This window comes from Metarhizium brunneum, chromosome 1, assembly GCF_013426205.1.
Source record: "Metarhizium brunneum chromosome 1, complete sequence".
In the NCBI taxonomy this organism is placed as follows: domain Eukaryota; kingdom Fungi; phylum Ascomycota; class Sordariomycetes; order Hypocreales; family Clavicipitaceae; genus Metarhizium; species Metarhizium brunneum.
In genome coordinates, this window is record NC_089422.1 from 4,026,567 (window position 1) to 4,044,010 (window position 17,444).

A 17,444-nucleotide genomic window follows, 5' to 3' on the forward strand; every position below is an offset into this window, starting at 1 on the left:
TTACTCGCCACCCTCGCTTACCTTGGCTGTCCAGTCCTTCCGAATCTTCAGCTCTTCCAGGTTTTCTGATTTATCAATCACAAGACCTTTTTCGTTTGCCAAGTGCAGCAGGGAGATAAAGCAGTATGAAGTTGATATGTCATTCATGGCAGACTTGGGGTATACTGATTTCAGGCCATTCATAACCTCAGTAAAGTTGAGAGTTGGGTCGTCTTCTGGAGGCAGCGGCTTCTCTTCTGCTTCAGAAGAAGCTGTCATTGACGTTCTCTCCTCGGGCGGGATCTGTAGGGTCGTTAGTACCAAGAAACCGACGACTTTCCATTTTTCCAACAGCTACCAGGAGCGAGCACTCACGTCGATCTGGTCAAAGGCCATGCCTTTCCAGATTTCCTTCATCAGGCGCCGTACATCAACCTTTGTGGCTTTACGCGCGTAATTGACGTATTCTGGCCTTATCCTTCTTGTCGAAGTCACGAGGGTGTGACCAAACGCCGCATTTGTGAATGTCTCTCCTCCTAACATGGCAGTGATACCTCCAGCTTCCGTCATGCCTGGATCCCCATCGGGTGATAAGTGCTCACGAGCATCAGCAAACTCAAGATCGTCGTCATCTGCGTCATCACCTCCTGGGAAAGGCAAGCCATCGTCCTGGAAGAAGTTGGCATCGTAGTCGCCTTCAGGGAGTGCCGTGTCCTCGGGGCCCTTTTGTTTTGCCCAGAAAGCCTCATCCATTTCAATCTGTTGGTTGTCATCCTTCTGATCCTGCCCGTAGCCCATCCGTGGGCCAAACCCACCCACAATTCGGCGGGCTGATAATCGGGCTTTCGGTTTTAGGAAGAGACTCAAAAGTGACTTGGAATTGAAATGTTTGTCATCAGGAAGCAGATTCCTCGACTTCGACTTCCAGTCCTTCTTTGGCATACTGATCACTGAGTTGCTAGAAGCTGGTGTATGGATTATGTTTGCCATGGTTGACTCAAGCGGTGAAGCAAAATCAATCTCAAACGGCTCCTTCTCTTTGCGTTTTTTTGTCTCGCCGGCTGGCTTATTAGCGTCCTTGATCTTACGTATTCGCCAATGTTCCGCGCTGCTCCAGTTCTTCTGTAAAGCTTGATCGAAGAATCCAAGAATATCCTCATGCATCTTATCAGCATTTCGAGGCTTAACCATGGACACGATGTATTCGCCGTTGTCGTCGAAACCGTCCCCGTCCACACCATCGTCGCCCATCTCTGCATCGTATATTCTCATTTGCGGTGCGAGGGCCGCATCACGGGCCCAAGCCTCGCCACCTTCGCCGAACGCAACATCGCCGCCAATGTCGAAGCTGCCAAGGCCTAAGTCGTCATCGTCGAATTCGATGGGAGCGTCGTCGTCAATAAGCATGCCAGAATGATCTCCCGCCGCGTGATTCTTGTCCTGGTCTCTCCAGTCATCCGGGGCTCTCAAGAAAGGGATATCCATAGAGCCTGATGAATCTCCGAGATCAAAGTTCTTGAGAGACGGGCACACATCCAGCCCATCAAGTTGGCTCAGACTGGGCAAAAACTTCTGGCCCAGAGATACAAGATCAATTTCGACCGTTGGCTCCTCATCTTCCTTTGAACTTTCTTCTCCTAACCGCTCCTCGAGCTGCGCAGTAATATCAGCTTCGTCAGTATCTGGGTCTGCGTCTTCCATTTCGTCATTCTTCTCCATGGGGGCAACATCGCCGGAATCGTCACTGCTATCGAAAACAATCCGCCCTTGAGAGTCGATCATTAGATGGTTAAGTAGCAAGCCCTTGGCACCACCCTCGTCAAAATCCGCCGATGCCTTTTTGAAAAGAGGATCGACAGTAAATTCAAGCTCAAACTTCTTCAGCTGTAGCGCGCTGAATGAGGGAGCCAGCGTAGCCTCTGATGATCTTTGTGTCTGAGTGATGCACGCATTAGTAACGGGCCAATAGGAAGGACCGCATGTTTTACCTTCTTCTTGGACTTCTTTTTAGGGTTGCCGTCCTCATCCAACTCGTCCTCGCTTTCGTCCCCTTCTGCGTCTTCGCCATCTCGCCCTTTCTTCTTGCTGCTGCTATCAGCCAGGCCGCTCAGCAGCTTGCCAGTTTCGGTAGCGACACTGTCGACTCGGTTTGTGTAAATCTTGACACACCCATCTAAAGTGCAGCTGGCTTTTTGGAAATTGACACCATCACCTTCCTTCAATAAAGACATGTCGTGGAAGTAGTCGATTAAGGCGAAGTTCCATGAGTTGGTTGCGTTGATTTTGTTATCTGTTGCCATCTTCATCCATTCTTCGAAGTTGGCGAGAATCGGAACCCGCTTGATAGGCGTCACCGATACACCTCCTACCATGACTTCTTCAGTGATTTCGCCTATCCGCCCCCCTCGAGGCGTACCGAGGGCCGAGCCTGGCGACGCATTTTCGATATCATCCAGCCTCAAGCTGGCTTTCCGGGGCGTCGCCGCTGCCTTGATCTCATTGATCTGTTTTTCGTGTAGGGCTTTTCTTGAATGCATTCGCTGACCTCGCTCATGCGCATCGTCGTTTAAAGGGATTCTAACCAACACATTTGTAAGACAACATGGCTTGCCAACATATGCGCAAACGCGAAGTAGTATCACCGCGGTTCTGTGATGAGGGGGTGGTATCTGGAGCTTCGACGACGAGAGACGGAAAGAGCGTACTTTACAGGAGATTTGAAAGGGGATGCTGACAAGGAATCAGATGCAGTCGTCGGTTTGACGCCTCTGGCGCGTGGGACTTGGGCAACCCGAGGCATTTCCTGGTGTTGTTGTGCAGTGAAATGCAGAGGTGCGTTTGATTATGACTGGTGTCGCGTCCTGGTTCGTGCAGCTGCACCAAAGTAAACAAAATGCCTAATCGGCTGGCAGGACACAAGGATGCCCGTTTTCCTGTGTTTTGATCTGTGGATCTAGGCGGTCATTCGTGGAACGGTTGTGTGAAAGACCCACTGTGGTTGAACGCCTGGCACGTGATACGACCAGGTCATGGTGCATCAGGTCCGTTGCGCGGGAGGTTTCAGTGCTGCTACGGGGTAGACTTTGCGTTGTACGGATTGCTGAGGGGACGCGGCAAAGGCCCCTTTGCGTTCATATGTACTTTATGCAGGTACAGAGGACAAGGCGAGCTAGGAGACCGGGCGTGGTGGTGAATGCTCGCTTGTATGTACATGTACTAGCATACAAACCCTCACATGCCAAGCAGAGATGGCCTAACATGCAGCGGAGACCATTACACTATTGATGGAGTACTCCATATGAATGAACATAACTATCCCTACCTCAACATGTACGTACTCCATAAAACTTAGCGTGGACATCGTTCGTCTATCCATTTAGTACTACTAATAGTTATTCGGCAAAGTAGGTAGCCATGAGGGCCAACGGGCCCTGTCGTGTGGCAATCAATCAGTGTCGGGAGTAGCAGATACATAGAGGTTTGTCTTGAGACACCCGGGTTCATCCGTTGGTTCGGGTTTGGCCAATTCGTCCATGAAGAACATGACAAGAAGAGAGCGAATGATGGTGGATGGCTGGTTTGAGCAATGTGTCAGTTTGTGTGTCCTGTGTGATTGATGCCAGGATTTCCAAGCTTGCGTCGACATATTCCCTGACAGAGGCTGTCACTAAACTATTTTCGTTCAACGTTGGTCCAAGCACCGGCGACGGTTTACCAAGTTCTGTGGCTTCGGTTTAGACAGAGAGTGGACACTTTTGAAGAGCTGTTGCCCCATCCTCAGCCCGGGGTTACGTAGTGGACAACGGTTTTGTAAAAGCTGTTCAGTTCTCCTCTATTACGGAGTACTCGAGGGCCTACGGAGTAGAAGACATGATATTTATTACTCGGTGCTGCAGTGGGTTCATTTGTCTGGTGTCGCTTGTTGCTGAAGGTTTCTTGATTGTCTCCCCCCAATCCGATGGCGCGGTTGACCACATGTCTGTCTCCCTGTGGTCATCTTGTTGCAGAAGGCGAAAGGCGTCGTAACAGTGGCGGCAGCTCGGGCTGGCATTGGGGACCAGCTGACAAAAGCGGCGTAGCACAAGGGCCGCCGAGGCAGCAGGTCGGAGGTCGGAGGAGAAAGAGAAGGAGAAGGTGGTGGTGGAGGTGGTGGTGAGCGAGTGGTGAGAAAGACCCCGACACCTGGAAACTTTATCCGAATGTAGATAGAGTATTGTGCATGGTGGACTCGTCGGCTCGGCTGCTGGAGTGGAGAGGTCAAGTGGCCATCCAATCATGCCACCAGCTGCGATTAAATCCGGGTTGCCTCCCAGACCTGGCAGTCGGGGGCCAATTGCATCCCAACTCCCTGCCTTGACGGCACCGCGTTTGCATAGAATAGCGCACCAAGTTCCCGGATCTTCTCATTTGAGGTCGTCATTCATTGCCAATGTCTCTGTAGACCTGATCTTCCTCTCTTCACCTGTCTTTGTCTCTTTTTTGCGCCCAACTGACGACTTGAGCCGCTGCATCGAGGACACAGGACAGGCCCAGCGATATGAAGACGATTCTAAAATGCAGCCAACCGAAGCCAGAGGGAGCCGACTGCGCTCCCGTCCTTTCATCGCCACCGTTGTTGTTCTAAGTGCGTTGACCGCATACTCGGTCCTGCTCCAGACTCATCGCCATGCAAGGCCCGAACTGCGACGGGATCACCAGGCCGCTCTGTTTCAACGGGCCAAGGAACCCGAGTGCGGCGACGTACACTCTGCCGCGGATCAGTGTGCTTTCGTGAGGAAATATTGTCTGGATGAGGATGCCGGCCTATTGCCATATCTCGAGTGGTACTTTTGTGCTTTTAATGGCATAAAACCCATTGGATTCACTCTACTCGTTATCTGGCTTGGACTACTGTTTACCACCATTGGGATTGCCGCCAGCGACTTCTTCAGCATCAATTTGAGCACCATTGCGGCCATTCTTGGGCTCAGCGAAAGCCTCGCGGGTGTCACTTTTCTCGCTTTTGGCAATGGCTCCCCTGACGTGTTCAGCACATTTGCCGCCATGAGCTCCAATAGTCCTAGCATGGCCGTCGGTGAGCTCCTCGGCGCGGCCTGCTTTATTACTGGCGTCGTTGCTGGTTCCATGGCCCTTGTGCGCGAATTTCGTGTGGACAGAAAAACATATGTAAGAGATATCGGCTTCTTCATCGTGGCGGTGGCATTTTCAATGGCTTTTCTAGCGGATGGTCAGCTGCGTTTTTGGGAATGCTGGGCCATGGTGGGCTACTACGCCGTCTACGTCGTCTCCGTGGTAGGTTGGCATTGGTACTCGACCAGGAGGAAGCGGCGGTTGCGCCGTGAAGGCGAGGCACGCAGCCATTACTACAGCATACCGGGACATGCTGGAGATGAACTTTTTGGTGAGCCCTATCGCGATGAGCCGGAAAACCCCCAGGACGACGTTGGGGATGATTCTCGCAGCGGTTCGGCGAGGGCCGATATTTCGGCCCTGGAGCGAGCTCCAAGGATCGACATTGAAAACCGAGACCAAGACAGTGACCGGGGCGGATCCCTTGACGATGGCAGCGATGAGGACCACGAGAGAATGGTGGCTGCTGAGGTGTCAAGGAGCATGCGAGTTTTGCGAACAGGGAGAACAAAGTCAATCAACTTGACCCCAATCCGTCCAAGTTTGGTTGGCGCCTTGGAATTTCGATCGGCTTTGGCCCAGCTACAGCGAGAGAGTAACCTTCAGCTCTCAGATATTCCTGGACGGACTTATTCAGATCATCCAACAGGGCGGGATAGGAGGGGCACAACCAGTGTGGTACCGGATTCGGGGCTTTGGGAAACTGCGTCAACACCCGGGGTTTCCAGTCGTGAGAGAGCTTTCTCATATGGTGCGAGAGCACCACTGTCTGCCCCTCTTCCTATTTCAGAGGATGAAGAGACTTCTAGCGAATCGAGCGCGAACCTGAGCCCTGGACATGCCACTCCGGCTCACGGCGCGACTCCTTCGACAGCATATGTCGTTGGTGGGAACTTGGCGCCACCTCCTGTTGGACCTTCCGGCGCTATCGAAACTGGAAGGCCGAGTTCAGGCGCCCATGGGCATAGCAAGCAACCCAGTGGTTTGCGTTTGATTATACCTAGCAGACGCAGCAGCTATAGCGACGAATCTTCGCCATCATCTCCTTTCCCCCGCTATGCAGATTCACCCTCGGCTATGACACCAAGCCAACACCTAGAGAGGACGGAGTTTATGTTACCGCCGCCTGTAGCGCCGCACCGAGATGGTCACTTTCCAGACATGTCAGGGTCTATTATAGTACGCCGACGACCGATACACTGGTGGCCATATGCGCTTCTGCCACCACCCGACGTTGTTCTAGCCACCCTCTTTCCGACCTTGCAGGCCTGGGGTGAGAAGACTATCTGGGACAAGTTCTTGAGCACCATATCGGTACCAAGCATCTTTTTGCTTGTAATTACGCTACCAGTTGTGGAGTCCGAGACAAACGAAAGCTCGGTGGATGACCTAACTGTTATGGAGAGTTCTGGTAGGCGGGAACTGGGCCATGAGACGCAGTCTTCTCCTATGGAACCGCAGCTTATTGAACCGGAAGGCGAATGGGAGCGATACCGAAGGCATTCGCTAAGTCGCAGCCGTAGGAACAGCCTCGCAACTGTCGAAGATCGCTCACCGCGATTGGTCGTCACTCTCGAAAACGAAGACACCGTGGTTACTCCGGAAGTGGAAGCAACGAATGGTCAGACGGTAGCAAAGCCACTGTCCGACATGCCGTCTGTTAGCAACGCAAATGACGAGCTGTCGACATGGAACCGGTGGCTCGTGTGTGTGCAATTTGTTACTGGACCGCTCTTTGCCGTGATGATACTATGGGCGAATATGGCGGAAGATTTTTCGAACCCGGGGAAAGTGCTTGTGAAGATGATCTTGTACACTCTCCTCGGGTCACTTATCCTTTTGGCGTTCCTCTTTCTGTTCACGTCGGATCATAAGCGGCCGAAATATCACTTCCTTCTCTGTTTCCTTGGGTTCATTATTAGCATTGCATGGATCTCAACAATTGCTGGGGAGGTGGTTGGGGTTTTGAAGACATTTGGCGTCGTTTTGAATATCTCAGAGGCGCTGCTTGGCCTGACCATTTTTGCGGCTGGCAACAGTGTGGGTGATTTAGTTGCTGATATCACGGTGGCGCGATTGGGCTATCCCGTGATGGCATTGTAAGTTGCACTCAACTGACGGTCAAGACGATATTGCAGGCTGTTTAGCACTCACTGACACGACGCCCCCCAGGTCTGCATGCTTCGGAGGGCCAATGCTCAACATATTGCTTGGTATTGGTATCGGCGGTGTTCTCATGATGGTCCAAAACGCCAACAAGAAACACGCCAAGCACCCGGAGCGACCCATCCAATACGGCCCTTACAGCGTGAAAGTAGGACCGACGCTCATGATCTCGTCCGTCACGCTTCTCATAACACTGGTGCTACTATTAATCATCGTGCCATTGAATAAATGGATACTGAGCCGCAAGATCGGGTGTGGATTGATTGCGCTCTGGACATTGAGCACAATTGCCAATGTCGTGGTGGAAGTAACGGGGGTGTGGCAGGAATCATGAATTTCAGGTGGCGGGATGCGGGGCCCTAATTGCATTGGCGTTGAACGTGTTTTCAATTCTCCCGTCGTGTTTTTTCTTCTTCTATTCTATTCTCGGTTCCCTATGGACCTTGTAGCATGAACGATTGTATCGACACGAAAATCTGGGGCTCCTGGACAGCTGATGGGAAACATCAACGGCAGCATACATTCGGCGTATACTATATATTGACATTGGTTATTTGAAGCCGTACAAACAGCATACTTAGGTAGGAAAACACAGCACAGCTTGTCCTAATGTTGCCTCACGACTCACGAGCCACGACGTCCTGCTGATCCGTGCCTGAGTTCGGGAGCAACCGAGTCACAGACTCACCACGGACCAACCAGGGTCGTTTGTCATGTGCCACCAGAGCCCCACCTAACGATCGGCTTCGTTGATCCCACGGTCGCAAACGAAAACGTGTCTGGCTGGTCCTTGGCAATTTAGAGAACAGTCATATCTGCGGAATAAAGTTTGAAACACGTCAATCATTCCGTGAGATGCATGCAGCCTATGAGAATAAGGAAACGACAGTTGGTGGCGCAGTCGCCAGGGACGGAAATTAGTGCAACTTTCATGGAAACTGTCCTCAGGGCTTGACGCTATCGGCCATTAGGCTACGAAGAGGAGAAAAGAACAGCTGGCTTGATCAAGGGGAATTATAAAAGGGCAAGATGACTTTAGAAAAATGCCGCCAAACTCGAGCCAATTGACCTCAAGTGTGCAGTGTGCATCCAGCGAGGCGGGTTTTCCTTGTAACTACTCCGTACCAGACCCAAGTACAATCAAGTACGTGGTAGGTTCTCCATCCCTCGTCTTGAATGTTCAATGTTGTTTTTTGCCTGACCGCCCGCCCCTCACTAGCTCTCGACAGCTTTGCCCCTCCCCCTCTTGACCCCACGTCCAAGATCCCCTGAGCAGCGCAACACCGCCCTCACCGAGACTCGTCCATCTTTCCGCCGCCTCCATTGAAGGATTTCCAGCAAATCCAAAACACAAAAGCCATGGCCGCTACAAAGCCCAGCTACCCCCCCCTCGAGGAGCGTCCGCTCAAGGACACAATCTGCCTGTTTGACGTGGACGGGACCCTGACGCCCGCCCGCCTGGTACGCGACTCCTAAAGCTCCCCCCTCCCCGAAAAACAAAAGATGATCTACGCACAGCACGCTGAAACGAGTACATTTTTTTTTCCCTGAAAAAAGGACGCATCACCCGAGATCCTCTCCACGCTCGCCGCCCTCCGGCAGAAATGCGCCATCGGCTTCGTCGGCGGCTCCGACCTCAACAAGCAGCAAGAGCAAATCGGCAAGCCGGCAGGCAACGTGCCCGTCACGACGCTCTTCGACTTCTGCTTCGCCGAGAACGGCCTGACGGCGTACAAGCTGGGCCAGGCGCTGCCGTCCAACAGCTTCATCAAGTGGATCGGCGAGGACAAGTACAAGCAGCTCGTCAACTTCATCCTGCACCACGTGGCGGACCTCGACATCCCCGTCAAGCGCGGCACCTTTGTCGAGTTCCGCAACGGCATGATCAACGTGTCCCCCGTCGGGAGGAACGCCACCACCCAGGAGAGGAACGACTTCGAGGCCTTTGACAAGGGCGCCGGCGTGAGGAGGGCCTTTGTCCGGGCCCTGAAGGAAAAGTTCCCCGACCTCGACCTGACCTACTCCATCGGCGGGCAGATCTCCTTCGACGTCTTCCCCGCCGGCTGGGACAAGACGTACTGCCTCAAGCACCTCGAGGCCGAGGCCCAGAAGCCCGGCGGCGTCGCGTACAAGAATATCCACTTCTTTGGCGACAAGGCGTTTGAGGGCGGCAACGACTGGGAGATTTACTCTGACCCCAGGACTATTGGCCATGCCGTCAAGTCCCCCGAGGACACTATCCGCATTTTGAAGGAGACTTTTGGACTCTAGACACGCTCGGGGGTCGCCGCGAGGATATGACGGAAACGCAAAACACAGGGGGGAGGGGGAGAACCATCTGGCAGTCTATACGTGCCCAGATACTAGCACGGGACTTCAAAAGTGGGCAGGGTTTCAATTTCGGTTACAGCCGAGATCAGTGTGAAAATAGGGGGTGAAGAAAATTACTGCCTGCCTACTTTACTTGATATACGACATAGTAGTACTGCAAGCTCGACAAAAAAACAAAAAAACAAAAAAATTCAGTCTAGCAAATTCAACGCTAAATGACGCCATGCTGGCAAAACAAAAGAATGTCAAATATCCAATAACCCCCCCTCCTCCCCTTAAAAAGTACCATGAGAGACAAGAGATGTATGTGAAATCGTCAAAGTTTACTCCCATCACATCGTATCCTCACTTTCTATTGCCAAAGACATATATTACCTCCCATACTCAAGATGGGGAATAATCACTGGTCCGTACTTGGTAGTTGCAGTGTACGCCCCATCGCCCTGGACAACAAAGTCCACGGCTAGACTGAGTTTCGACAAGCCCTGCTGGCTGCTGCTGATACTGGGGTTAGGACTAAATGGGACTTGATTGACCGCTTCTTGGTCATATGCCAGGAAGGTGACGTAGTTCCTGCGACCCATCAACTTCTTCAACTCGCGACTGGCACCGCTAGCGTCCGTGTGAAAGATTTCCATCATGTCTTCTTTGGTATCCGACACTTCGTGCGTGGATTTCTGTCCATTCTTTGGAACGTAGAGCGTCTTTTGGTTGTGCAGAAGCTTTAGGATATAGCCGCCCTGTGGTGCCGAGACGATGGGAGACGAGATGATCTGGTACATGGTCTTGTGATCACCGGGGTGAGTGGGATCGTGGACGAGGCCTGCGCCTGAAGCCGCGACATCTGCTTTCTGTTAGTCTGGCCTCAACTATCGGGTGTTGATTGTCATGGACAAGAGTAAAAAAAACTTACCACCTGACAAAAAGGTCATTCGGATGCCCTTTTGCTGGGCGATGCTCTGCAGAGTGCGGATAAAGTAGGTTCGCTCCAAGTCTTTGGTGTCATGAGTCCACAAGTCCTTCAACACCTCTTGAATGTCCAGTTCACCAAACTGGTTCAAGACGTTGCCCATGAGGCCCGTCTTGCCGACTGCCTTTTTGACCTGCGAGAAGCCCTGAGACACAACTTCCTTACCACCAACAACGCCGGCGACGGAGCTGGTGACTTTTCCAAGAATGTTGTATGTAGTGTTTACAGCCTTTTTACCAGCTGCAACTGTATTGGCTAAACTCTCCACAGCGTCCAATCTCGGGTAGACAATAGGCACCGAAACCATCCATACCACATGCTGAACGCTTGGAGGCAGGGTTGCAACTTTGGGGAATATCCCTTGGTAGGTTGGGCCGGCCATGACACGAGCCTGTGTCCGTTCGGATCGACAATCTGGTCCGACAACCGCCATTGCCGGACCAAGATACTTGACAAAATGCCAGCCAGTGCCGGTAATTGTGAAGATGTCGTTATCTGTTCTGATGTTTCGCATCATCTCTGTAGTCGTGTGGTGCTGAAATAGGAGGTACATTTCCGTCGCGATGCGCCCAATGTTCTTAAATATGGGCGAGGACTGCATGTAGTCGGGATATGAGCCATATCCATCGAAGCTGAATCTTGTTAGGTCAAATGCTCGCATCACCCATATTTTGGGCTTTACTTACATGTCGTGGTCATTGATTTGCAGAACGTGTGGGATCTGAGCGAACGCCTCCCTCATAAATGGTTGGTCAAAGTGGCTTGTATAGAAGTGGAAATATGCATGGGCAACATCCTCCTCGTGCCGAGCGGTCCATTGTACATTTTTCTTGTTGTCCCTGCCGCTCATTGCCAACCACTGCTTTAGTAGCGGAACCTCTCTCCATAATCTATCGCCGTAGATCTGATCACCAAGCCCGAGTTGGACATGAAAGCCACCGCAGTCTACATTCTTCTGCAAAACATCTTTCCACATGAAACCAACACCGCCGAGGCGCGCCCTTTCATTCTGGGAAGTCCCAGATGCGAAGTCATTTCCAGAGTGGGCAATGAAGCGCCAGCCAGTTTCGTATCGACCTGCAACGACGAACTCGTATCGTGTACAGCCCAGGTGAGAAGTCACAGCATAAGTCCACCGTTCTGTACCAGATTCACTCATTTGCAAATCAATGTCATACTTGTAAAATGTCCATCGCTGGTGAGTATAGATGTTACGTGGTTCAAGTTGTTTCGGGTTTGGCGAGAGATCTACGCTCAGATGGATATGAATGGTTGGTGGCTGATGAGCATCTGTGACGATGAGAATGCTACCACGCCACACTCCATTCTCAATGTCCATGTTGACATATCGCAAATAGGGACCGAAATAGACACCATTGGTGGGTTGAATCCTGTACATTTCCACTCCTGAGCCAGGTGGCGGGCCGGAAAACCCAACAGCAGTAGGAGTCTGGGAAGCGACGCTCATGATGCTCTCAGCATAACCTGGCGTGTGTGGAGGAAACATGGGCGAAGCCATGGATTGCTTGCCAAACATGGGTGATGTTAATGGATTCCCGTATGTAGAAGCCGTCGGCGAAAGTGGCGTCTGTTCATGTGAGATTGGATTAGGACCTTTGGGGAACTCCCATTGAGTTGCCTGTGTTGCAAGGTGAATATAGTAGTACTGCCCAGAGTTCTGATCCAAGTGAGCAATCCAGCCTTCTGGCATTGGCGGAGGCGAAGCTGGCGTCTGGGTTTGAAGAGATATACTAGGAGCAGGAGACTGGAGCGACTGTCCATTTTGCTCGGGTCTTGGGTCGTTGGCGAAGGCAGGATGTCCGGGATGTTGAAGTGCTGGCGAAATCATTCCCGCTGCCGTCGCCGCCGCAGCCCCTGCACCGGCTGCCAATGCCACCGGTTTAGTCGGAGGAGTTGTAGAAGCGGTTGCTGTAGGAGGAGTGGTGTTGGGTCTCGTGGTTGTGGCGGCAGCAGCAGCGGCGGCGGCGGTAGCAGCTCCAGGAGGAGCGGCTTGCTGAGGTCGCTGCTTCTCCTTGGGGTATGCTGAGCCTCCGTTGGGATTTACACTAGAATATGCCGGAGGCGGCGTCTTGGTGCCTAGACGTTGGAAGTCCTGTTCCAAAACGCTTACCTGCACGGGCGCATTTTGTTGGTATTGGTTGGGATTCGGTGCCTGTGCTGGCTGAGGAGGTGCTGAGGCGGCACCCAGTCGCGGTTCGGGGCTGGAGATGGGATTTAAGCCCTGGTATACGGTCGGGGGCCCCGAGGGCGCTTGATCAGGAGACTCGGTGGGTGTCCAGGGACGCTGAGGGGGAGGTTGATTTCCATATTGTGCTAGCCTCTGAGATGCCGCAGCACTCTGCGCTTGATGAGCCTGCAAGCTTGTGAGCGTCGCGGTGCCGGAAATACCAGAGGCAGCATATCGAGCCTCGATACCACCACCGGGAATAGTTCCAGGTTCAACAACAGGAGTCTCGGGTGGCGGTGGTGAGCCCCGGCTAGCTCGAGTGGTGGAGTTTGAAGCTGTAGATGAGAAGCGATTTACGCCCTGGTCTCCATTGGGAGCTTGGGTAGACGAGGAGCTAGCCGTTGTCGTTGTCGTAGTAGTAGCAGTAGCGGCGCCGGGAGGCGGGTAGTACGTCTTTTGATAACTCGGGTAGTTTGTAGCAGCCGGGTTTGGGCGAGGCTGGTCCTTCAAAGGCTGCGCAAACAGTCCCTGATCTGCCTCGGGAGTTGTCGGTGAATGAATGACCTTGGGTGAAGCGCCTCGCCTCTCAGCTAGGCCAGGCCTCTTTTCGACGGAACTCGTGTCCAGACGAGGCGTGGTGTCGTTGTAAGCCGAACCATAAGGCCTTGGCGCGGTCGGTCTGCGCACCTCGTCGTCATCTGGGAAGGGAAGCGGTGCGGCAGAGCTTGATGCGCCAGGTGGCAGAGGGAAGGGGGGTTTATTCGCGGGAGAAGCTGAGGTGCGGCCGGCGGGCTCAGGGCTCTTTGGTTTGAAAATGCGCAAAGGCTCGACAGTAGGGCTGTCACAGTCCTCTGGGGCCGGTTTGCTCAGGAACAGCTCCTGGTCGGGTATCCCACGACTTCTCTCCATCCTGTAGTATGACGTGGGCGAGACGCCTCACGACAAAGTGTGTGCCTCTCGGATGGCCAACGGCGTAATGAGCTGGCGGCACGAGCAACGCCCAACTATTTCAAACAATCCGAACGTCTACTGACGCGGCCGTCCGTGTGGGCCTTGGGTTGCAACCGCAGGGAAGAAGAATATCGTCGTCTTCAAGATTGTCGAGCCGTCAGCCCTAGCTATCGGATGTTTGGGAGCTGTCAATAAGACTAGACCAACTGAGCTGATGACTCGGGGGCGGGGTTGTTTCTCCAACCAGATCAGAGGGGGGAAAGCGCCAGACTTGGTCGCAGAAATGGCCGCCTTCGATGCAGCCGCCTGCAGGACGAGGAACTGTTTTAAAAGAAACCGAGAAACAGAATCTGAAGAGGAGAAGGAAGGACAAGGGGAAAGAGGAGGAGGAAGCAGTCTGAAACGACATTCAGTCTTTCACAGAGACCATGGCCAACTGGTCGTCTTCCACGCTCTTTCTTGTCCTTCCACCATTGAAGGCTCCTCCACCCTGAGCCAAGCCTTCCGTACCAGGTTATGAAGCGCTGGTACTCCGTAGTTAGTATGTGTCTAGCACAGACAGGCTCCATCAACCGGCAGGGGACTGGGCGGCAACAGGTTATGCGGGGGAGGCCATTGGTGATGATTGCGCAGATGGACGACGACGTGCAACAGACGTGAAGCCGTGCCTGGTAGCACAAGAGGCTGTCTAGGGTCCAGTTGCCTCGCCTGTCGTTCCTCGGCGCCTCGTTGCAGCCTCTTAGTGGCTGCGACTGGTAGACTATGGCACCGGACTTCGAGCTGGCGGCTCTGATTGGCCACAGACCTACCACCGTCCACCGTGGAAGCGCCCGAGCTACGGGAGTACTAGCTCAGTAGTCGATATTGGGCCCACTTTGCTCGGAAGTGGCATTCCAGGCACCACCAGCTCAGGGAAGTCTAGGTCGCCCAAGGAAGTGAAGCGAAGCTGTCAATCACAATACAATACGGAGTATAAGATCTCAGGTGGCATTTGTAACGTTGAACGCATGCTGTATGGCGTCACCTTTCTTGTGTGACACAGGCCGGCGCCAAAATCTTTGTAGGCTCGAAAGTCGAAACACACAAGCAACGGTATGCTTTGACGCGGAGACACAATAATCACGACCTTCTGCTCCGTCAAGTGCTCCCATATTCTATTCAGATCCATCATCCACCTACCGGCAGTGTCTAAATCTCCGGATCTCAATGTAGCCTGCATTTTATTTATACCTACGCATCTTGGCACCCGGCGCCCTCTACACATGCAAAGCGTATCGCCTGTTCCTATAATTCCAATCGTAACCGGACATGATGCCCCCGAAATGACACAACATACCCATGACGACGAAGCATTGAAATATTTGATGCGATGCGCCGATATAATCAAACGTGCCCAGGAGCCAGCGCTCCGGAAACTTGGTCTATAATAAAAGAGTCGGCTCACGCACAAATTTCTTACACTTGTGCCAAGCACATATCTCTCCTAATGTAGGGCGCCATTACGGCGAAAACAGGCCGGTAGCCGGCATGGATGTACGGGTTTTCGCTGTACCCTCGGGGATCTAAGAGATGGTTAGGAGGATGGACTTGCTGGGAGGAATGTTATCCTTGACCGCGGAGGAGGGTTGCTTCGTAGACAGGGGGATGGGTGTCGTGGACGGAGCGTTTTCTGTGACGGTGACTCTGTTCCTGAGCATGTTGACATGTCTTCGTGGATGACTATATGGCACTCGCGAAAGTATAAACGATTGAAGATGGGAAAAAGAAGCAATTGAAAGCTAGACAAGCTCGAGGGATAGATGTAACCAAAAAAATAGAAGCTTCATTAAAATGCGCACATGCTCAACGAAGCCAAAAGGGACATCTAGACATCTGGAGCAATCCGCATGCCACGGCTAGTATTAACTCACATGCATCCAATTGACCAGTACCGATGCACCAACGAGCCACGACGCCGGGCGCTGCACCATCAATCCAACCACAATTTTATCTATTCGCGTCTTAGCTCATCTATACTTTACAGATACAGTCCGCCAGGGGGGACTAACCGCCCGCATAAACCCTTCTCATCCCTTCAAGTTCCCGTTGCTTTTATTTTCATTTCCAAGAAAACCACCCATATGGCGCAGAGTAATGCAGGACCGCGCCGATGCAGTTTTTGCCAAATGTGCTCATCGCTTCTTATTCTTGCGCTTGCTGGACTTGCCGCTCTTTTCCATCCCGGATGATTTCGCCTTGCCGAGAGAGTCGGTGCTCTTGTCCAGGAGCTCAAAGTCATCGCCGGCGGATTCGCTAGTGGGAGTTTGCTGAGAAACATCAACTACTTCCTCAGCGTCGACAGTCTCAGAGTCCGAAACAGCATCTCTGCTACCGGTGAAACGGCCGACAGTCAAATTGAAGATATGCATGGGAAGGCGCACGACGGCGGTGTCCCTGAAGGTAGGCTGCAGAAGCTCATTGGGCTGTCTCGTTTGTTAGTATGCATACTTGAGAATGTTCATGTGCAAAAGGGCCAGCGGCGACACTCACGTCGAGGAGATACTCGTTGACATTGCCTTCCTCATCTTGCTCTTCCAAGTAGACGTCTCCTAAAGAGTCAACTACGAGGATTTTGCCGTTTTCAGCAACGACTCTCTTGCGAACACCAGTAGGGCCGGAAGAGGCATCACGAGAAGCGCTAGGGGTCTTCTTAGTAACCTTCCTAGCACGTCCACGGCCGCCCTCCTTCTTGGCTTCCTTCTCTTGCATGCGACGTTCCTTTCGGTTTTGGGGCACTGGGGGAGGAGCCTCCTCGTCCGAGGCCGTAGCGGGTGTAGAAGACCGAGGTTCAATATTCGGGATGCCCAAATTTCCGCCCCAAGCAGTGTCCCTGGCGAACTTGACGTAGCGCCCGACAAACTCGCGCTGCCGCTTCCAGCTCATGTACAAGATCAAGTAGTGGATAGCACCGCCGCCAACAATGAAAAGGCCAACCATGACAGTTCCCAAACCGGGTCGGTACCTGTCGTAGTAGTAATCGGTGCCCTTCCAAAGAGGGAATCCATGGGCAAGAAAATGGTCGTAGCGGTCTCTCGAAGGGCCCTTCAAGATGTTGGCAATCAAGCTAAGTCGGGTCTGGCGCTCCGAAGCTTGCTTGACAGCGGCCTTGACCTCTGCTGAGCTGGGAGGCTTGATGGCGCTCTTCTTTCCCTTGCCACCGGCTTTCTTTGCGCGCTCGGCCCTCAGTCGCTGCGCAACCTTGTCAGGATGAAGGGCGATGGTCTTCTTTCGGTGGGCTCTGTTGATGTCATCGAAGGAGGCACTGGGAGGCACACCAAGGATGTCGTAAAAGGTCGCAGCAGGGTTGGGCTCGTGGGCAGAGATTTCATCTCGGATTCGGAAGATCTCACGATCTGGGACACGGATTAGCGACTGGGAGAAAGAAGAGATTCTCCATCTCTAATGGCACTGCGACATGGACTGCGACAGCAATGGCCACGGATACATATCTGGCCTTACCTTCTTTGCTCCATGCGGCCGTGAGCGGCGTGAGGAGGGACAGCAGCCCGAGGGAAAGATACGCGATCTTCATAGCGGCGAGAAACGGCACACACCGCCGACGACTATGGCATGAAGGGTCGCAAAGATTCAATTGCTTTGTTGGATGCACAAACTGACAGTCTGCAAAAAAAAAAAAAAAAAGACGAGGCCTGGTGATGCCGTGGCACAAGGCCAGGTGGCTTAACACCC

At 52.9% G+C, this 17,444-nt stretch overlaps 5 protein-coding genes across 5 annotated transcripts; 2 read left to right on the top strand and 3 right to left on the bottom strand.

The window, feature by feature from the left end:
• Positions 1-2,516, bottom strand: cnd2 (Condensin complex subunit 2; the record flags this gene model as incomplete). Its single annotated transcript, XM_014693822.1, has 3 exons — positions 1-282; positions 355-1,914; positions 1,968-2,516. The coding sequence occupies 3 exons, from the start codon at positions 2,514-2,516 to the stop codon at positions 1-3; spliced, it is 2,391 nt and encodes a 796-aa protein (XP_014549308.1).
• A 1,738-nt stretch (positions 2,517-4,254) lies between these two features.
• Positions 4,255-7,609, top strand: G6M90_00g012150 (uncharacterized protein; the record flags this gene model as incomplete). Its single annotated transcript, XM_014693821.2, has 2 exons — positions 4,255-7,208; positions 7,282-7,609. 2 exons carry the CDS (start codon positions 4,255-4,257, stop codon positions 7,607-7,609), a joined length of 3,282 nt encoding a protein of 1,093 aa, XP_014549307.2.
• A 1,025-nt stretch (positions 7,610-8,634) lies between these two features.
• pmm1 (Phosphomannomutase) lies at positions 8,635-9,546 on the top strand (the record flags this gene model as incomplete). The annotated part of the gene is made up of 2 exons (XM_014693820.1): positions 8,635-8,736; positions 8,833-9,546. The coding sequence occupies 2 exons, from the start codon at positions 8,635-8,637 to the stop codon at positions 9,544-9,546; spliced, it is 816 nt and encodes a 271-aa protein (XP_014549306.1).
• Positions 9,547-9,977: 431 nt separating this feature from the next.
• G6M90_00g012170 (uncharacterized protein) lies at positions 9,978-13,673 on the bottom strand (the record flags this gene model as incomplete). The annotated part of the gene is made up of 3 exons (XM_014693819.1): positions 9,978-10,450; positions 10,520-11,208; positions 11,263-13,673. 3 exons carry the CDS (start codon positions 13,671-13,673, stop codon positions 9,978-9,980), a joined length of 3,573 nt encoding a protein of 1,190 aa, XP_014549305.1.
• A 2,213-nt stretch (positions 13,674-15,886) lies between these two features.
• G6M90_00g012180 (uncharacterized protein) lies at positions 15,887-17,286 on the bottom strand (the record flags this gene model as incomplete). The annotated part of the gene is made up of 3 exons (XM_014693818.1): positions 15,887-16,177; positions 16,245-17,107; positions 17,214-17,286. 3 exons carry the CDS (start codon positions 17,284-17,286, stop codon positions 15,887-15,889), a joined length of 1,227 nt encoding a protein of 408 aa, XP_014549304.1.
• Between the last annotated feature and the right edge of the window lie 158 nt (positions 17,287-17,444).